The sequence below is a fragment of the Neovison vison genome, chromosome 2 (genome assembly GCF_020171115.1).
Source record: "Neovison vison isolate M4711 chromosome 2, ASM_NN_V1, whole genome shotgun sequence".
Classification (NCBI taxonomy): Eukaryota; Metazoa; Chordata; class Mammalia; order Carnivora; family Mustelidae; genus Neogale; species Neogale vison.
Window position 1 is genome coordinate 202,775,737 of NC_058092.1, and position 22,209 is coordinate 202,797,945.

The window sequence follows — 22,209 nt, forward strand, 5'->3', positions numbered from 1 at the left end:
GTTATTCCAGGCCTAATCTGAGCGGCTGCATGCCTCCCTCACTCCCCGGACTACTACGGTGGACAGAACGCCTCCGCCTACAGCACAAAGGGGATCCGACCAAGAGCCCCGCCCGGTCGGGACCCTCAGAGTCCGAGCAGCAGGGCGCGCCACGGAACTACGTTTCCCACAGTGCTCCAAGAAGCCAGGCCAGCCAAGGCCCAGGACCCGGCGGGCGGGCTCTCGCGCAGCCTCTTGGGAGTTGTAGTTCGGTCCGCTCGCGCCGGCGCTGCTGTGGGCTCGGCGCCGGCCTTTGTCTGTCTGCGGGCGCGCGCCGCTGCGGTGAGTGAGGCCGCCGGCCGGGTCAGTGAGCCCGGCTAGGCGGGGCCGCGTGGGCAGGCCGCGGCCCCCGGGCCCTCTTCGGCCCCCGCTGCCCTAGAGCAGGCCTGGCCGGCCTGATCCCCGAGGGAGGCCGCCCGCGAGGGGAGAGGCGTGCGGCCCGCAGAGAAGGGTCCAGCCGGACTGGAGAGCGGGATGCTGAGGTCCAGCACGCAGGGCGGGCCTGGGGGCGCCTGCGGCGGGAGGGGAGAGTGTACCCGGGGGAGCAGGGGCCCCTCCGACCACCGCTCCGCAGGACAGAGCATGTGTGAAGGCCCCGCACCCTGGAGACGCGGGAGGGGGAGGCCACAGGCAGGTGTGCCTGGGGCCTGCAGAGAGGATTTCACAAAACGTTGGGGGGTGGGGGCTGCTCTGTCTAGGGAGGGGGAATGGGAGAGAGGACAGCCTTGTTAAGGTGGAGAATGGGAGGAAGAACAAAATGGATTCAGATGTGTAGAGAAAATAATCACCCCCACCCTCATCTCCTAAACCTGAGACTATCGCCCAAGAGGTTCCAAAGACAGCAAAGCTTACCCCCTTTGAGGGCTCTCCACTTTAGGCATTCAGTCTGTAGGTGCCATCAGAGATTCTTCACATTTGGTTTTTATTCTCCCGAGAGCTACCTGATATGACAGTATTGTTAACCTATTTAGTTAGAGAGGAAATAGAGCCAGGGCTGTTTGGTTACTTGCCCAAGGCTGTATAGATAGGGGTAGGGGAGATTCAAGGCAAGAATCCAAGTTATCTCCTGGCCTTATTCTGAGTTTTTCCAAAGGATAAATAGCCTTTGATAGGAAAAGCAATTTTCTATTAATAAAGCCACTTCAAATTTTTCAGGAAATTATTTACTCAGATTTGTGACCTAAGGAGAAAAATAAAACAATCCCCATTTATTAACCAAGGCAGTTCCTGAGATGCAGCTGAGTTGTTACTTGTTGGAAGATCTCGTAGCATGCGGAGAAGCAGAGTTGTAAATTCCACCCACTTGTTCTGACCAAACTATTTGCTGGATTCCCCAGAGACAGAGTCTGACCTTAAGCAGGGTTTAGGTTTCGTGCACTTTCCAGGGACTCCTGATGGATGTGCAGTTGTTAAGCAGTAGCACCTTGAACAAATGAACTTCCTGTAGCATCCTGGCAGTATCATAGAGGATATCATAGATAAGGATATCATAGAGGATTCCTTTGTAGCCTCTACTCCAGATTGGAGGTGACAGCTCCAAATACAAGTTTAAAATGAATGCCTCTCCAGTCAGAACGAATGTGGCAGAACGTACAGTTGTCAAGACCAGATGTTCAGGTTAACAAAACCACTGTAGCATCACACCGCTATTTCATTAAAACAGGAGGCCTGCATTTTGATGAAACATATTGGGAGGGGAATAAAGATTATGCACTGAACCACTGCATAAAGTGTACGAATTTAGTAATTAGGATCCTAAAGTAAGAAGAAAATACTCAAAAAAGGGGGGAGGGAGGGGAGAGAGTGTGGAACAAGAGGATTCATAGGATCTTGAAGAGTGGTAAAGTCCTATCAAGCATTGTTACATTCTGTTCCAGTTTATAAAAATTCTCACCAGCTCTTAATTGTCTAGGTTAAGGGCATAGACTCTCAAAAGTCTTGAATTTCATCCTTTGCCCACCCTGGATACCTTACTGACTGTATGACTTATCCTAGTTGGAGGGCCTTGGGCTTGGTTTTGGGAGTCTGAAGAAGGTCTTTCTTTTCCTAGAATTGGCAAGTACTTACACTTAGAATTGGTATTCTCATATCCTGAAGAATAGGAGAGGGGTGGTTCTGGATCTGGACCCTCCTAAATATTGTTAAAAGGTAGACATGAGATCTCTTGTCCTTATAACTTGGGGGGAACTGGAGGGGAGACCTGGAGCCATTTTCATCATAGAATGAATCATGAAGGCTGAAATGTTGGTTTTTTAAAATTCTGAATTCCTCTGGAGGCTTGAAGTATAAAAGCGCAGGTGGTTAGGTGGGGGAAGGAAGTGGGAGATCCCAATCACATGCCATAGCTAAAGTACAAACAGGAGTGACCATTATCTTGGGATTGGCAGGAAGAGATATATGTGTTCTGTGCTTCCCACCTCCTGTTTCCATCTTGACTTATTTATATGTGGTCATGGTACCTTTAGACCAACTTTGGGTTACATTATAGGTGGCTAAGATTACATCAGGCAATCCAGATTTCTTCCATTTACTCACACTCAAATTTATCCTTCTCACTTATCAATTCTCTTGCCTTTTCCTGTTTTTCTTTTTATGTTTTTTGTTTGTTTGTTTTTTCCTCCTCAGGTGTTCAAGAATAGCCCATGGAAGGATCATATGAAGAGGTGGTAATTAAAGTCATACAGCAGGCGTGGACATGTTTGGATTTCCAACAGCTACCCTGCTGGATTGTCATGGAAGATATGCACAGAATGTAGCGTTTTTCAGTGAGTGAGTCGGTTGATCACTGAGATGCCCTTAAATCACAATATTTAGTATCCCTGTACTCAAGCACTGATCAGTAGGCTGAGGAAGCAGAGGAGACATTCCTTTGGAGGAGTTCACCATTCCTGGGGGTTACAGGGAAAGTTTGCAAGCTAGAATTAGAAATAGCAGTAGAAACAGAGCAAGAGAATGATCTTGATATGGAGTAGTTTTGAGGTAGTCTCTGAGAAAATGAACGAGTAGCTTAACATCAGGGCATAATCGTTGAATAAGAATAAGGCAAGAGAAAATTTTCCTAGGATGACTCCAAGAAAACTTAATAGTGATTAATGGACCCATAATTAAAGTGCAGTAGCAGGCTCAGATGCAGGGCACTATGAAAAACACTGTCAGCATGCATAGGAAGTGTCTGAGAATAACTTCCAAACCAAAATTGATTTCAGTTCCACCATAGCTTAGTAGACTGAAATAGCATGAATATTAAAGGGGAAAGTTCCTTGGATCAGATTCTATAATTGTCCTAGCTTGATCTGTGGTATCAGACAAATTGTTTAACTTCCTTGAGCTCCAGGCTCTTCATCTGTAAAAGGGAACAGTAAACTCTACCTTGCAGGGTTACTGGGACTAGAGATAGTAGATGTAATGTTCCAAAGATTCTGGTACATATTTTCTGATGTCCTGGAGCTTAGTCCACTGTCAGGAAAACAGATTGGTACAGAGATGATTTCTCATGTATTGGTCTCTCAGAACCCTCTACCTACTTTTATATTATACTTTTTCTTAATGGAGTGCCTCCAGAATCTTAAAGTTTTAGGTCCTGCACAATCTGGATCCATACCTATCTTGGAGTCAGAGAAAACTTGGTTATGGGACTCTATTTGATCTTATATAATTTTCTTCATTTTTCTGAGCCTATATTCTTGTCTATAAAAAGGAGATAAACATGTCTACCTTACAGGTTCTTTGGGAGGCTAAATTAAACTAAATTTAGAGACAGTATACTTCTGGGAGCATTCCTGTGTTTGAATCCCAACTCTACACTTAGCTAACTGCAAGATCTGTGACAACCTCCCTGTGCTCTCATTTCCTTATCTGTAGGATAAGGTTTCATAGGGTTTTCATGATTAAATTATCTATGCAAAGTTCACAGTGTAATGTCTCGCACATAATAAGCATTCAAAGCATTGTTTCTTTTTTCCCTATTCTTCTCACTCAGCATATTGGTGCATCTTACATGACTTCCCTCTCATTTTACCAGATGTGATGACAGAAGCCCACCACAAATATGATCACTCTGAGGCCACAGGATCCTCAAGCTGGGATTTCCAGAATTCTTTCAGAAGAGAGAAGCTGGAACAAAAATCCCCAGATTCTAAGACACTACAGGAAGATTCACCTGGAGTGAGACAGAGGGTCTATGAGTGTCAGGAATGTGGAAAATCCTTCAGGCAAAAAGGCAGTCTAACCTTGCATGAGAGAATCCACACTGGTCAAAAGCCCTTTGAGTGTACCCATTGTGGAAAAAGCTTTAGGGCCAAAGGCAATCTTGTTACACATCAGCGAATACACACAGGAGAGAAGCCCTATCAGTGCAAGGAGTGTGGGAAAAGCTTTAGTCAACGAGGTAGTCTGGCCGTTCATGAAAGACTTCATACTGGACAGAAACCCTATGAGTGTGCTATTTGTCAGAGAAGCTTCAGGAATCAAAGTAACCTTGCTGTTCATAGAAGAGTGCACAGTGGAGAAAAGCCCTATAGATGTGATCAGTGTGGAAAAGCCTTCAGTCAGAAAGGAAGCTTAATTGTTCACATCAGAGTCCACACAGGCCTGAAACCCTATGCCTGCACACAGTGCAGGAAGAGTTTCCACACCAGGGGCAATTGTATCCTGCATGGCAAAATCCACACAGGAGAGACACCCTATCTGTGTGGCCAGTGTGGGAAAAGCTTCACTCAGAGAGGGAGTCTGGCTGTGCACCAGCGAAGCTGCTCACAAAGACTCACCCTTTGACCACCCTCTTCAAAGGAAGTTCTCTTTATGAATTAAAAGTTTAAAAAAAAAAAAAAAAACTCAGATCAAGCAACCTATCCAATGCTATGGAATGAATGGAGACTCTTTCAGAAAGACCATCATTCGGTAGGGCAAACTGACTTTTCTCCTTTCCCCCAAATAAGTATGAAAAATAAATGTCTTGTTTATTATCATTATCACATATGTTTCATAATTTGTCAGTTTATTTTGACCTAAGTTCCCCCAAGTACCTCCATTAATCTAGAGCATACATGGGAGATTGTTCTATGTATAACAGATACAGATTTTCAATCTGTAGTTGACATCGTTAGTTTTTGTTTAAATCAACCCTTTATGAATCCCACGGTCTTTTCTTTACATATGCAAATCAATCTTGTATCAGGATTCAAGAAGGGAAGAATTCATCCCAAAGAGCTTGGTAGCAAATCTTTATCATCTAGAGAGGTAAATTATATCAAAGGTCTTTGGGCACAGAAATACTTTAGAAATACTATGGGTTTGAATAGTAATATAATATCACTCCCAAAGATACCCTGATACCATTTGAAGATGTATACAAGAATGTTGATATCATCCCAATTCATAATAGTCATAAACTGGACAAAACCCAAAATATCCAACAATAGGTAAGGTAATACATGCTGGTATGTTCATATAATGAAATGTGACTCAGCAATAAAAAATAACATACAACTAATATATGCAATAATATAGAAGAATCTCAAAACTTTATGTTGAGTGGAAACACACACACACTAGAAAACTCATCTAATAGAATAGAACTAATGGAATTCAGATAGTTGCTAACTATGGGTGGAGGGAACTGAGTAAGGACTGACTTAAAAAGGGCACAAGGCAACCTTATAAAGTGAAAACATGCTCTATCCTTATTTCAGGAGGTAGATGCATGGGTCTGTGCAATTGTCAAAATTCATTGAACTTAACTGGGAGTCTATGCATTTTCTTATCTGTAAGGTATACTTTAGAAACAATGAGGCAGTTTAAAAATACTGCACACAAGTTCTTTAGCACTTATCTCATGAAGAGATGGGGGTCTGTCACCTCCACTTGAGTTTGGGTAGGCTTGTGACTGCTTCAAACACAAAAAACAGAACTGATACTATATAATTTCCAAGAATAGGTCTGAAGAGCCCTTCAAATGTGTGAAAAGTTTCTGCCTGATTCTCTTGAGATGCTTACTCTGGAGAAAATCAGCTGCCATGTAAAAAGTCTATCTTGAGGCCACTATAATGGACAAGCTGCATGTAAGTGCTCTAGTTGACAGCTTCCGCTGAGCTCCAACAGACAGCCAGCATCAACTACTAGCCACGTGAGTGCGTTACTGTAGATGTCCAGGCAAGTGCAACATTAAGATGACTGGAGCCCCATATGACATCTGACAAAAACTATATGAGAGAGCCCCAAGTAAGAACAGACTTCTCAAATTCCTAACACAAAAAGTCATTAGAGAAATCAAAAGCTATGGTTTTCTACCACTAAATATTTATGTTATTTACTATACAGCAATAATAGAACATAACATTTTCTAAAAAGATATTGTGAAAAGAAAAGGAAAAATCTGGGAGAATGACTCAAGATTTACTGACTAAACCAAAACACGAAATTATGATTCACGATTCATGAGAAAGCTTAAGATTTAAAAGTAAACATTTCTTTTGACAAAACAGAAGGCAAGGTATAGATTAATTAACCCAGATACAAGTTACGTGAAGAAGTAAATGCTGGTCTCCAGCAGTCCTGCTCTGTAAGAAATTTATTAGATAATTCAGTAACAATGAGGCAGTTTAAAAACGCTCCCCACAAGTTCTGTTAACACTAATCTCATGAAGAGATGGAGATTGGTTTCACCTCCACTTGAATCTGGGTAGGCTTGTAACTGCTTCAGACACAAAAAACAGCACTGATGGCACATGACTTCCAAGAATAGGTCTGAAGAGCTCTTTAAAGTGTGAAAAGTTTCTGCATGATTAGACAAATACATACATACATACATAATCTATATATAGGTATCTTAGAATCCTTGTTCTGCAGAAAAGAAATGAGTATTTATAATAAAGAGTAAATAGGTCAGAAAATATAAAAGATCTTTAAAAATATTCTTCCTGGGACTTCTGGGTGGCTTAGTGGTTAAGCGTCTGCCTTCAGCTCAGGTCATGATCCCAGCATCCTGGGACAGAGACCCGCATCAGGCTCCCTGCTCAGCGGGGAGACTGCTTCTCCCTCTTCAGCTCCCCTGTGCTTGTGTTCCCTCTCTCGCTCTATCACAAATAAAATCTTAAAAATAAATATTCTTCCTATTTTTATACAGATATTATTAACTTTCTAAAGATTGTTGGCTGCTTCCATTAAAGTAACAACAAAAGAGTGTTCTAGTTTAAGAGGACAATGTAGGAAGATTCTGAGTTCACCTCCTCACACAGACAACCTACTCTACAGCTACCTATGGGACAATTTCCTCTTAAAAAACAAAAAACCTGGGCGCCTGGGTGGCTCAGTGGGTTAAGCCGCTGCCTTCGGCTCAGGTCGTGATCTCAGGGTCCTGGGATCGAGTCCCACATCGGGCTCTCTGCTCAGCGGGGAGCCTGCTTCCCCCTCTCTCTCTCTGCCTCTCCATCTACTTGTGATTTCTCTCTGTCAAATAAATAAATAAAATCTTTAAAAAAAAAAAAAAAACCTGAAAACTTGCTGAGTCACTCCTACAGATAACACAAATAAAAAACTCGTATTGAAGCTGGTAGGAGAAGCTGAGACAACTGCCATAAATCCTACCCCTGGTGCAGCCAACCCACAATCAGGAGGGAACCCACAACCTGGATCTTCTTTCTGAGGAGTAGAGTTTGAGTCCCACATTAGGTACTTCAACTTTTAAGACTTGAGACATGAGTCCCCAAAACAACTAGCTTTGAAAACCAAGAGGACTCACATTCATGAGACCCACAAGAGTGAACTGAAAAACAACTCTTAGAGAGCTCTCACACTTGGACTCACCCCAGGGACCAGCTCAGAAGCAGCCAATTGAGAGGTACTCAGACTTCATATGAAAGAAACTTATTTTCTTAAAGTGATGGCCTGAGGCACAGACATCTTTTTTTTTTTTAAGATTTTATTTATTTATTTGACAGAGATCACAAGTAGGTAGAGAGGCAGGCATAGAGAGAGGGGGAAGCAGGCTCCCCACTGAGCAGAGAGCCAGATGATGCGGGGCTCTATCCCAGGACCTTGAGATCATGACCTGAGCTGAAGGCAGAGGCTTAACCCACTGAGCCATCCAGGTGCTCTGAGGCACAGGCATCTTAATTTAACACACATCTAGGGGCCTTGCATCTCCAGGGATGGAAGATGGCTGGCTCCCTCTGCCTCACTTCAGCTCACGGGTAATTCCCAGAAAACAGCTTATACCCTCCTCTGGCACAACAATTCTTGCAGCTGTGGCCCAGGGGAACAACTCTAGTCACCTGGCTGTGGTAGCCAGCCAGTGGGGCTTATGTTCAGGGGCCCACAGAACTGTAACCAATGGAGAATTAGTTCTTAACTAGCTACCACCCTCAAAGCACAATAAGAGACAACAGAACAAGGCACTCAGTCTTTCCATGAAAGAGGTTTATTAGCTTATCTTCATAGCTGTGGCCTGAAGGGGAGGTGCTAATTAAACATACAAGGGCACACTATAATTCTCTTCAGAGATCTCAGAGGGCAGTCATTATCTTCATTCTCCCTCTGCTGTGCTCCACAGTACCAATATTTCCCAGAGACATACTTGCACATGTCTCTGGTATGCTGGTTTTTATGGGTGAAACCCAGAGGGCATCCCCTTTCTCTGGTGGCCACCACCTCACCCAGAAAAAAAGATAAGGGGATTCAAAATCAGAAATGAAAGAGAAGATATTACAACTGATGCCACAGAAATTTTAAATACAAAAATTTAACTCATTGGGGCGCCTGGGTGGCCCAGTGAGTTAAAGCTTCTGCCTTCAGGGGCGCCTGGGTGGCTCAGTGGGTTAAGCCTCTGTTGAGACAGAGCCTACTATGAACAATTATAGGCCAACAAATTAGACACCTTAGAAGAACGGATCAATTTCTAGAAACATACAACCACCAAGATTGAATCATGAAGAAATACAGAATCGGAACAAACTGATTACTAAAGATTGAATCAGTAATCAAAAGCCTCTCAACAAACAAAAATGCAGGATTAGACGATTTACTGGTGTATTTTATCAAGCATTTAAAGGATAACAACCAGTCCTTCTTAAACTTTTCAAAAATTAAAAAAGGAAGGAACATTTCCAAACTCATTTTATGAAAACCACAGGCCAATATCCCTGCTGAACATAGATACGAAAATCTTCAACAACCTATTCACAAAGCGGAGGCACCTGGGTGGCTCAGTCAGTTAAGCATCTACCTTCAGCCCAGGTCATGATCCTAGGGTCCTGGGATGGCGTCCTGCATTGGGGGGTCCCTGCTCCCCAGGGAGTCTGCTTCTCCCTCTGCCCCTCCTCCCACTCATTCTCTCAATATCTCTCTTTCTCTTTCTCTCTCTCTCTCAAATAAATAGAATCTTTTAAAAATATATATTCACAAATCAAATTCAACAATATATTAAAAGAGTATACACCAGGACTGGGCGCCTAGGTGGCTTAGTTGGTTAAGCTTCTGCCTTTAGCTCAGGTCATGATCTCAGGGTCCTGAGATGGAGCCCCGCATCAGGCTCTCTGCTCAGCAGGGAGCTTGCTTTCTGCCCACCTCTGCCTGCCTCTCTGCCTACTTGTGATCTGTCTCTAGCAAATAAATAAATAAAATCTTTTAAAAATATAAGATAAAAAAATAAAAATAAAAGATCATACACCATGACTGAGAGGATTTATTCCAGGGATGCAAGGATGACGTCTCAACATCCACAAATTAATCAATGTGATACACATCAGCCAAATGAAAGATAAAAATCCTATGATCATCTCAACAGATACAGAAAAACATTTGACAAAATTCAATATCAATTCATAATAAAAACTCTCAACATAACAAAGACCATATATGACAAATCCATAGCTAACATCATCATACTCAAGAGTAAAAAGCTGAAAGCTTTTCCTCTAAGATTAGAAACAAGAAAAGGATGCCCACTCTCCCCACTTCTGTTCAACATATTAATGAAAATCATAGCCAGAACAATTAGGCAAGACAAAGAAATAAAAGGCATTTTATTTCAAATTAGAAAGGAAGAAGCAAAACTGTCACTATTTGCAGATGACATGATCTTATATATAGAAAACCCAGGGGCGCCTGGGTGGCTCAGTCAAACATATGACTCTTGATTGAGGCTTGGGTCATGATCTCAGGGTTGTGAGATCCAGCCCTGCATTGGACTCCACTTTAGGCATGGAGCCTGCTGAAGATTCCCTTCTTACCACCCCCCCCCATATGCATGCTCTCTCTCTGAAGAAGGAAAAGAAAACCCAAAGACATCACCAAAAACCAGCTGTTAGGTCCGTAATCAAAGGAGTGAGACTGATACAAAACGAAGGTCAAGCAAAGCTTTATTTCGTGCCAAGCACGGAGAATCAAATCAACCGTTCTGGGCCGCCTCTTACAGAGAGAGCGAACCCTCCCTGCCTTACAGACTAACTTTTATAGAGCAAAGGCCATGTGGTTGACCCTGGCCACACACAGGTGGCGAATGAGATTATAACACACAGAGAAAGCTGCACAGTCATGCTAGGTCACACATGGGTGGCCAATTGAATTACAATTCACCCCATAGTAGTTATTTGAACTAGCCTATCACCTTGATCAGAATTGGCACCCAAAAGGCGGGGGCCCACACTTACTTTTAAGTAAGTTCCCCTGGGGGGGCTGGTGGCAGGGTCAGTTTAAGTTTTACTGCATAAACAACAAAATGGCTGTTCAATCAAGGTGGAGCCGCTCTGGCTAAATAGGCCCTTACACAGTTAAAACTAGTAAACGTATTCAGTCAAGCATAGAAAATAAATATATATACAAAATCTGTTGCATTTCTGTACACCAATAACAATCAGAAAGAGAAACTGAGGAAACAATCTGACTTACAATTGCACCAAAAAGAATAAAATATCTAGAAATAAATCTAACAAAAGAGGTGGAGAAAACCTGTGCACTAAAAACTATAAGACATTGATGAAAGAAATTGAGTAAGACAAATAAATGAAAAGACATTCTGGGCTCAGGGATGGAAAAATTAATATTGTTAAAATGTCCTCACTAAGGGCGCCAGAGTGGCTCAGTCAGTTAAGTGCCTTCAGCTCAGGTCATGATTCCAGGGTCCTGGGATCAAGCCCCTCATCCAGCTCTCTGCTCAGCAGGTAGCCTGCTTCCCCCCAACCCTTTCTCTCTGCCTGCCTCTCTGCCTACTTGTGATCTCTGTCAAATAAATAAATAAAATCTTTAAAAAAAAAAAATAACTCATTAAGCGCACCAACATGGCTCAGTCAGTTAAGCATCTGACTTCAGCTCAGGTCATGATTTCAGGATCCTGGGACCAAGCCCCTTTCAGCAAGGAGTTGGCTTCTTCCTCTCCCTCTGCCCCACCCCCTGCTCACACTCACTCTCTCTAATAAATCAATAAAATCTTCCAAAAAATTTAACTCATTGGGGCGCCTGGGTGGCCCAGTGAGTTAAAGCTTCTGCCTTCAGGGGCGCCTGGGTGGCTCAGTGGGTTAAGCCTCTGCCTTCGGCTCAGGTCATGATCCCAGGGTGCTGGGATCGAGCCCCACATCGGGCCCTCTGCTCAGTGAGGAGCCTGCTTCCTCCTCTCTCTCTGCCTGCCTCTCTGCCTACTTGTGATCTCTCTCTCTGTCCAGTAAATAAATAAAAATCTTTAAAAAAAAAAAAGCTGCCTTCAGCTCAGGTCATGATCCCGGAGTCCCACATAGGGCTCTCTGCTCAGCAGGGAGCATGCTTCCTCCTCTCTCTCTCTGCCTCCTCTCTGCCTACTTGTGGTCTCTGTCAAATAAATAGATAAATCTTTTCAAAAAATTAACTCATTAAATGTTAACCGATTAATTGAATGCTTTGTAATGGTTATATATTAAATGACTGCATGGTGGTCCAATGAGTCCATGTATCTTAATTTAATCATTGCCCTGGTAATAGAGACTATGGTGACCCCAACTTTTCTTTACCGTAGTCCTGTAAAGATGTTCTTTACTCTTTATTGGATTTTAAGAAGTAGAAACGTTAAGTCGAAGAGTAGCTTTCTAAAAGTTGGTCAATACAGTCAAATTACGCTTCCCATAATCAAACTTAATTCAAAATTCCTTCAACAATATGTAGGTGTGCCTATTTTCTTGTATCTTCAAAAGCACAAAATACATTTCTTATAAATTTTTGCCAAAGAGAACAAAAAAATGTTGATTATTTTAATTCACATTTCTCTAAAGAGTGACTATTTGTACTTGTTTTTTCTGACAACTGTATATGCATATTCCAAACCATTTCTCCATTGGGATTTTTATATTACTCTTTTCTTTCCCTAGGATTTATTTATTTATTTTAGAAAGAGTGAATGCATGGGGGAAGGGAAGAGAGAAAGTTGGGGAGAGAATCTAAAGCAAACTCCCCACTGGGCACAGAACCTGATGCAGCGCTTGATCTCAAAACCATGAGATCAAGACCTGAGCTAAAATTAAAAGTAGTATATTTAGGGGCGCCTGGGTGGCTCAGTTGTTAAGCAGCTGGCTTTGGCTCAGGTCATGATCCCAGGGTCCTGGGATCGAGCCCCACATGGAGCCCCACATCAGGCTCCCTGCTCAGCAGGGAGTCAGCTTCTCCCTCTCCCACCCCCCTGCTTATATTCCCTCTCTTGTTGTCTCTCTCTCTCTGTGTCAAATAAATAAATAGAATCTTTAAAAAAAAAAAAAGAGTAGTACATTGAACCAACAGCCATCCTTGTGCCCCTGGGATTTTATATTATTCTTATGCATCTTTATTAATTCTTTAGATATTCTAAGTATTATTTGTTATAATATGATAATAATATTCTCCCCAAGTCTGGTTCTTTGTATTTTAACATCATGAAGCCTCTGGTCATACAAAAGTTTTTAATTTTTATGTTTTTTTTTAAGTTTTTATGGTTTCTGAATTCTTTTAGAAAGACAACTATGTTAAATTATAGAGGATGCATGAAATATATATATATACACGTGTGTGTGTGTATATATGTGTATATATATATATATATATGATTAAATATTTCAAAAAACAAAGCCAAAGTCAAAATTTCACTTCATCATACCAATAAAAACATTCTTCTCAAAGAAAGCAACTTTTGGACTTTATTTATCAGATCTTTTTGAATACACAGGAAATATATGTATAAATAAAAATAGCTTCATTGTTTTAAATAAAAATTAGACCACAATACGTAGATTTTCTTTTTAAGATTTTATTTATTTGACAGAAATCACAAGTAGGTAGAGAGGCAGGCAGAGAGAGAGGAGGAAGCAGGCTCCCTGCTGAGCAGAGAGCCCGATGCGATGCGGGGCTCAATCCTAGGACCCTGGGATCTTGACCTGAGCCGAAGGCAAAGGCTTAACCCACTGAGCCATCCAGGTGCCCCTGTAGAATTTTTTCAACTTGCTCTCTTAACTTGAACAACATAACATGTATTTCTATGACTCTATACAGAGCTCTACCTCATTCTTATTGCTTCCTTCATAGTGTTCTATAGTAACTATTTCCTATTTCCATATTGATAGACATCTACATTCTTCAAATATTTCAGTAGTACAGACTATACTACAGTGAACATCCTCACAAATGAGAAGTTCTCCAGGACAGAGGCACACAGACTATTTTTCTTAAATGTGTGATTTGTTGGACGTCTCCTCTTTGATAGTCAAAAGGAATAAACTACTTCTTCATTTACCACACTAACTACATTTATGGTTCTTTCTTTGTTATGCATTTTCTTTTCTTTTCTTTTCTTTTTTTTTTTTGCATTTTCTTATGTTGTTTAAAGGCTGAACTCTGGGGAAAAGCCTTCCCACATACAATGCATTCTTAAGGTTTTTCTCCAGTATGGATTCTCTGATGTTCAACAAGGCCAGAGCTATGCCTAAAGGATTTCCCACATTTCTTACAGTAATAGGGCTTTTTCTCCAGTATGAATTCTCTGGTGTCCAATAAGGGTTGAGCTCTTCATAAAGACTTTCCCACAGTCATTACATTGATAGGGTTTATTTCCACTATGAGTCTTCTGATGTCCAGCAAAGGATGAGCTACACCTAAAAGATTTTCCACATTTATTGCAGTGATAGGGTTTCTCTCCTGTATGCATTCTTTGATGACTAACAAGAGTGGAGCTCTTCCTAAAGGTTTTTCCACATTTATTACACCAATATGGTTTTTCACCAGTATGGATTTTCAGATGTTCCAACACAGCTGAGTTATCCCTAAAAGCTCTCCCACATACATTTAAAAGGCTTCTCTCCGCTATGTATTCTCTCATGACAAGTGAGAGCTACATTCTGAGCAAAGGCTTTCCCACAGTCATTACATTTGTAGGGTTTCTGACCAGTATGAATTCTCTGATGACGTAAAAGGATAGAGTTCTTTCCAAAAGCTTTTCCACATTCATTACATTTATGAGGTTTCTCTCTAGAATGAATTTTCTGATGATTAACAAATGTTGAGTGTTTCTTAAGGAATTCCCCACATTCAATACATCTATAAGGCTGCTTGTCTGTGTGAATTTTATAATGATTTAAAAGAGAAGAACTGCTCATAAAGGCAATCCCACATTCATTACATTTATGGGGTTTCTCACCAGTATGATTTCTCTGGTGGCTAATAAGGGAGGAATTATATTTGAAGACTTTCCCACACTCCTCACATTTATAATGTGCCTTCTCTGTGGAAATTCTGCCCTCCCAATCCAGGCCTCTTTCCATCACATCACTTCTTGTTTGCTCTCCCAGTTCAGATCCTTCAGAAGTATGTTGCTTTAGGGTGGACATCTTTGTTTCAAAGCAGTACTTCTGGACTGAAAAAACTGCTTTAATTCAAACATTCACTATTTTGAAATACTGAAAGTGAGAGCTGCAGAGCATAAAAATAATGTTCTATTTTACACAATTAAGGGTTATATAAAATTAATTCATCCCACTGATGATTCTTGCTAAGAAAAGATGGCAAGACTAAAGATAAAAGTAAGAATCTAAAGAAGTGGAAGGAAGTTATATAATAAATATTGTATTTAAATAATGCAAGGAGAATCTAAGAAGTTGGCAGGTTAGGAAGGTCATATAGAAAACACATACCCCGAAAAATAGATGAGAATGTGAGAATAAATACATACTTGGAGAGAAAACCAAATATCCCAAAGCAAACCATGATTGCTAGGGCATATAGCTATAAGGTGGTACATTAGAGAACACTTTAATGTTTCCAAAAATTTAAGAATAACATTTCTCTGAGGATTTAACAGAGAACCAATATTTAATGTCTCAGAGCAAAAAAAAACCAGACAAAATATTTAAGGAACAAAAACAGTTCTCAAGAACAAAAAATTTTACGGTAATCTATGTTTTTTAACATATCTTAAAAACAACACACCAAATTGCAACTTTTTTTTTTTACAAAGTACACAACTATTACCCAAGAGAAAATAGGTAAGATGATTCTGAAAAACTAATGGAGCCAAATTTATGATAAAACAGTCACTGATCAATTCTTTTACTGAATGAATTTTTTCTTATATACATACATATATATCTATACTTATATCTTTTACTATCTATATTTATTAGCCTGGGGAGAGATTCCAAACATCAGATACTAGAGCTAAGACTTATTTTTTTAGGAAAACTCAAGTTGAAAAGGAAGGCTGGTGAGAAACAGTCCAGATCCTTCAAATGGCCTTTGATGGGATACACATTTAATGTGTAATGATTAAACCAGAGAAAATTTTTAAGATACTGATTGTAAAGGTAGGTGGAGGCAAATTAGTCATATGAAGAGAAAGAGAAGCATATGGACACTTGTTCTATGACAAAGGTAGCTTGCTGAGCAGTGAGGAAAAGGAAAGAACACAGGCACTTGTGAGGTATGGGGGTTGGTTAAACATAAACCCCTATCTCTTGCCATGCTCAAAAATCAATTCTAAGAGGATGATAAATCTAAAAGTAAAAGACAAACAATAAAACTTCTAGTAGTTAACACAATAGAATGTTCTCATGAACATGGGGAAATGAAAGATTTATTTAAAAGGACACAAAGGGGCACCTGGGTGGCTCAGTGGGTTGGGCCTCTGCCTTCGGCTTGGGTCGTGATCCCAGAGTCCTGGGATCAAGTCCCAGGTTGGGCTCTCTGCTCAGTGGGGAGCCTGCTTTCCCCTCTCTCTCTGCCTGCCTCTCTGCCTACTTGTAATCTCTGTCTGTCAAATAAATAAATAAAATCTTTTTAAAAAGATAAATAAATAAAAGGACACAAAAAGCACTGACAAGGAAAGGGAAAGTGATAAACTAGAGGTCATCAAAATTAAGAACTTCTATTCATCAAAAGACCATTAATAGTGAAAAGCAAACCACAGAGAGAAGGGTGATACTACTATGTAATCAAGAAAAGATTCTCTGAACAGATACTTCATAAAAAGATGATATATAATGGCCTATAAACATTTGAAAATGTCCTTATCCTCATTAAATATAATGGATAAGGATATTAAAACCACAGCGAGATAAACAATACACTCAAAGAATGCCTAACTTCAAAAGATTAGCATTATCAAGTGTTGGTAGATACAAAAAAAATGAGTACTCTCTCACGCTGATGGCAGAAATATAAATGTGGGCTATACAGACAAATTTGAGAACTTGAATTACTGGATATTTTTAGGACATTATAAATCACCAAAACTGTTTTGAGAGAGAGCGAAAATCTACTTGGACAAGCTACTATAAAAGAAAGAATATCATCAAATAACTACCCCCCAATTCCTCTCCCCTGAACCTGCCATTAAAAATAAGTAAAAACAAAACAACGGCCAAACTTTCAGGGAACCAGCTATCACGTGAATCAAACTATACCAGGAGGATGAAAATAAGAAAGGTTCAAAAAAAATTTTTAAGAGGTATTACAAAACTGGGGCGCCTGGGTAGCTCAGTGGGTTGGGCCTCTGCCTTTGGCTCAGGTCATGATTCCAGAGTCCTGGAATCAAGCCCCACATCAGGCTCTCTGTTCAGTGGGGAGCTTGCTTCCCCCTCTCTCTGTCTGCCTCTCTGCCTACTTGTGATCTCTCTCTCTCTCTCTCTCTCTCTCTAATAAATAAATAAATAAATCTTTAAAAGATAGAGATTACAAAACTGAAATTAGGGGTGCCTGGGTGGCTCAGTGGGTTAAAGCCTTTGCCTTCAGCTCAGGTCGTGATTGCAGGGTCCTGGGATTGAGCCCCACATTGGGCTCTCTGCTCTGCAGGGAGCCTGCTTCCTCCTCTTTCTCTCTGCCTGCCTCTCTGCCTACTTGTGATCTCTGTCAAATAAATAAATAAAATCTTTAAAAAAATAAAAAATAAATAAATGATTCCTTATTAAAAAAAACCTGAAATCAAGACCTAATGAAAATGGCCTGACAAGAAAGAAAAATGTAAATAAATTTTTATAAATATCAATGCAAAAACTTACATAAAAGATTAGCAAACAGAATCATCTACTAGCATATTTAAAAAATAATGTAATGATGTCATAACCAAGATGGTTCTATTAAGAATGCAAAGTCGTGGGGCACCTGGGTGGCTCAGTGGGTTAAAGCCTCTGCCTTCCGCTCAGGTCATGATCCCAGGGTCCTGGGATCGAGCCCCGCATCGGCCTCTCTGCTCAGCGGGGAGCCTGCTTCCTCCTCTCTCTCTGCCAGCCTGTCTGCCTACTTGTGATCTCTGTCTGTCAAATAAATGAATAAAATCTTAAAAAAAAAAAAAGAATGCAAAGTCGTTAAGATAATTAAAGGTAAAATTTACCGTATTAACAGATCAAAAGGGAAAAGAAAGATATTATCTTCACACGGGCTGAAAAGCACTTGATAAAATTCAATGTCCATGGGGCACCTGGGTGGCTCAGTTGTTAAAGCCTCTGGCTTCAGCTCAGGTCATGATCTCAGGGTCCTGGGATCAAGCTCGCATCGGGCTCCCTGCTTGGCAAGGAGCCTGCTTCACCCCCCACCCTCTGCCTGCCTCTCTGCCTACTTGTGATCTCTCTCTGTCAAATAAATAAATAAAATCTTTAAAAAAAAAATCCAATGTCCATGCTTACTTGAAAAACAATAATTTCTTAATGAAAGAAGTGAATTAAATACTTCCTTTACATAACATTTATGTATCCCAACCTAATAACCAGTTAAATGGAAGAATCCTAGACACAATTCCATTAAAAACACTAAAAGAGAAGCATATCCATCATTACCATTATAGTTGACAATACAAAAAAGTCAATATAAAACAAACTTTTAAAAAATCTACACTCAACCACACTCCTGATAAGAGAAATGCCTATGAAAATTAAAATAAAATAAAAGGTTTTAACTATCAGATTAGCAATTATCAAAAAGTTTAAGATACTCTTGATGAGGTATGATCAGATTAGCATCTGGTATGACAATCATACATTGTCAACAGGAGTATAAATGTATGGATACTAGTATTGTCCACCAATTTAAAAATATACTTACAGTTTCACCTATAAATTCTTGTTCTAGAATTTATCCTATAGATTTACTTGTACTTGAGAGAATTGATATGTGTATCAATAATCACTGCACCATTGTTCATAGTTACTATGTCCAATAGGAAACTGAATATATAAGTTACAGTATAATCTGTAAAATGGAAAACTATACAGCCATTAAAAATAAAACAGCACTCTAAACAATGTAGCTATGTGAAATTATTTCCAAGGTATGACAAAAGCAAGACAGAGAATAGTGTACAACCATGTACCTTTAAAAAAAAAAGGAATACATGTATATTCTTGCAAAGCATATATTATGTTTGGAAATTTCCACAAGAAATTTATATAAAGATGCCTCTGGGAAGAGGAACTAGATGATTAAGAAAGGTATGTGAAGAAAGCTGCATACCATTTGAACCACCTGAATTTTATACCATATGCATTTCTAAAACCAATAGACTGGAATATGCAAAAAAAAGAGGGGAAACTGTGAAACATGGAATGGTTGTGCAATCTTTGTATAAAGATTTATTAGTCTGCCAAATGGATGGAAGAAATGTCAAAGGAAACACTGCTAGCTTTTTTTTTTTTTTAAAGATTTTATTTATTTATTTGACAGAGAGAGATCACAAGCAGGTAGAGAGAGAGGGGAGGAAGCAGGCTCCCTGCTGAGCAGAGAGCCCGATGCGGGCCTCGATCCCAGGACCCTGAGATCATGACCTGAGCCGAAGGCAGCGGCTTAACCCACTGAGCCACCCAGGCGCCCACTAGCTTTTACTACATATCTAAATTCTAAACATCTTATATCAAAAAATACCAAAATCAAAACAGAAAGAACAAAGAAGGAAGAGTGAGTTACTACTCTTACCCTATAAAGAATCTACACAGGGTGCCTGGGTCACTCAGTCAGTTATGTATCTGCCTTGGGCTCAGGTCATGATCTCACAGTCCTGGGATGAGCCCAGAGTCAGTCTTCCTGCTCAGCAGAGAGTCTGCTTCTCCCTCTTCTTCTGCCCTTCCCCCCTGCTCATGCTCTCTCTCTTTCTCTCTCTCAAATGAATAAATAAAATCTTTTTGAAAAAAAGAATCTACACAAAAACTTAGGGAAAACACATTAAACGTAGTAAGAACAAAAAGAATTACTGAAAAGCATTAAAAAACAAAACAAAACCAAAAACCTAAGTTAAACAAACTGTGCATCCTTGGTATGTTCCATGAAATACAGTTATAAAAGTTTCTCTAAGAATGTTATAGACAAAATAACAGAGTTTTTTATAAAAGGAATATTGGCAGGATAAATATTTTAGGTGAAAAAAACATCCATGTTTAAAGATTTTGAAATGAATTATGACATGAAGAAAGTGACACACAGAAATTTATGCAGAGTATATGTTAAAAAAAAAAAATGAGAGTCAAGAGCAAAGGGTAACAGAGAAAAAGACCACAAGGAAAGAAAATGCTTCCCCATCAGTTTGTTTGTTTGCCAAAAATAGTAATTATCTAATAGTAGGAAACTATGCTTACACTTGGAATCTGCCACTACAACTATATGATTAGAGATAATAGATATTAAAACTAAAAAGGGATATGGGCGCCTGGGTGGCTCAGTGGGTTGGGCCACTGCCTTCGGCTCAGGTCATGATCTTGGGGTCCTGGAATCGAGTCCCGCATCGGGCTCTCTGCTCGGCGGGGAGCCTGCTTCCCTCTCTCTCTGCCTGCCTCTCTGCCTACTTGTGATCTCTCTCTGTCAAATAAATAAATAAAATCTTTAAAAAAAAAAACTAAAAAGGGATAGAGAGTCATTTATTAAGTTAATCATGACAGAAATTGAAAGGAATTGACAATGGACAGAAGACAGAAACAAAGTACAGCCTGACAAGTGCCTGAAAATGGGAAGGGAAAAAAACACATAAAGAAAATGAGGATTTCAGAGCAAGAGGTCGTGGGCCTGAAGCCCTCAAGAAGGGAGCTCCTTTCCATAGGAATGAAGAGAAAAATGGCAAGTCATTTGATACAACAGTGACGTTTAAAAGAGGAAACTTGTGTCAAGTACCCCAGCCTTGCTGCCCAGACATGGGCGCTCTAAGATGATCCTTCTCACCAAGAACCCTTCCTGACCATTCAGTGTGTTCAGCTACTGCTTGAAATGGTGCCCACCTCACTCACCAGAACAAGTATTTGATGGAATCTGTTGTACTTCCATCCATGGCTCTGCCCCTTGCTCCAGCTGGGTGATAAGTTTGGGTTTGGAAGAGAGAAGGCCTGTTCATAGAGAAAGAAAAGGAATGCTATGGAGGTAATGAGCAAAAGCAGTTATTCCAGACCTCAGTCTCACGGAGGTCTCCGTGTCAGGAAGGATACCACTCTCTGTGGTATCAGGATGTCCAAATCATGTAGTTATAGACACAAACATGGAAAAATTTAGAGAACTGGCCTAGACTGCCCACATTGCTGCCATCTTAAACTCTACGCCTCTGACTTTCTGAGGGACACAATGAGCATGAACTCCAGTCTCAAAGCCCATGCAAAAAACAAACAAAACCTCCTATTTAAGATCTTTAAATACCTATACACCTTGTGAAAACCCACAGTTTCCCAGGAACTCAATTTTGAGTTAAAAAGACATCCTTAAGGGGCACCTGGGTGGCTCAGTCGGTTAAGCATCTGCCTTCAGCTCAGGTCATAATCCTGGGGTCCTGGGATGCCTGGGGCTCCCTGTTCAGTGGGGATTCTGCTTCTTCCTCTCACTCTGCCCCTTTCCCCCTTGCTAACATGCATGCATGCTCAAGCTCTCTCTCTCAAATAAAGTCTTTAAAAAAAAAAAAAAAAGACACTCTTACCCACAGACACCAAATTCCCATAGTTTTCCAGTATCACATCCCTATACAGGGTCTGCTGAGTGGTATCCAGGTGTTTCCATTCAAACTGGGTAAAGGTCAGAGCAACATCCCCAAATGTCAGTGATCCCTGCAAAATCAAACCCAATTCTGCTCATCCAGGAACTGTTTACATCTTTGACCCCGAAGTAGGGAACAAGGAAGTCCTCACGGGAAAAGGAAATCTACACGTTCAAGGCCAGCTTCTGATATTCCAGATTGTTTATGCAGAGGGAAGTGGAACACAGTTAATAAAAGGATCAAGGGGGCTCAGAAAGCAGACTTGTTACACACGAACAACAAATTAGAAGATAAGAAGCTGGAAAATCCAGCCAGGGATAAAGGGAGGTAGTGGCTCCTCCTTTGAACCACACTGGGCTCCTCAAGGTCTTCCAGCACACCGATCATGCTCCTTCCTCTGGGCCTAGCATTTGCTCATCCCTCATTTTGTAGATCTTTACTTCAATGTCACTTCACCAGAAAGTTCTTTTCTCCCAACCTCTACCACCTTCTATCCCATGAACCACTTCACTTTCTTCACAGGATTTCTCCCTTCCTGGCAGGATCAGATTTATTGTCGGTATCATCTATAATGTGAGCTCCGGGAGGTTAGGGACCACTTGGGTCACTGCTGTCTCACCAGCCTAAAATACTGGCTGGCACATTTCGGAAGTGTCCAAGGATTTGTCAATCAACAAATGAACTGAAACTCCAAAAGACATGCAGAATAAAACTGGCTTTATCCTAGAATTTACTGATAAATAATATAAATACATTACATA

At 40.5% G+C, this 22,209-nt stretch overlaps 1 protein-coding gene across 4 annotated transcripts; it reads left to right on the forward strand.

The window, feature by feature from the left end:
* The first annotated feature begins 246 nt into the window (after nt 1–246).
* Nucleotides 247–5,009, forward strand: ZNF32 (zinc finger protein 32). Of its 4 annotated transcripts, none has more exons than XM_044240046.1 (3): nt 247–321; nt 2,665–2,804; nt 4,061–5,009. In XM_044240046.1, exons 2-3 carry the CDS (start codon nt 2,735–2,737, stop codon nt 4,810–4,812), a joined length of 822 nt encoding a protein of 273 aa, XP_044095981.1. In that variant the 5' UTR covers nt 247–321; nt 2,665–2,734; the 3' UTR covers nt 4,813–5,009. The 4 variants fall into 4 exon arrangements, with proteins under 4 accessions (XP_044095981.1, XP_044095982.1, XP_044095980.1 ...); XM_044240047.1 differs by lacking the exon at nt 247–321 and adding an exon at nt 425–521; XM_044240045.1 differs by lacking the exon at nt 247–321 and having other exon boundaries at nt 809–2,804.
* Nucleotides 5,010–22,209: the final 17,200 nt, after the last annotated feature.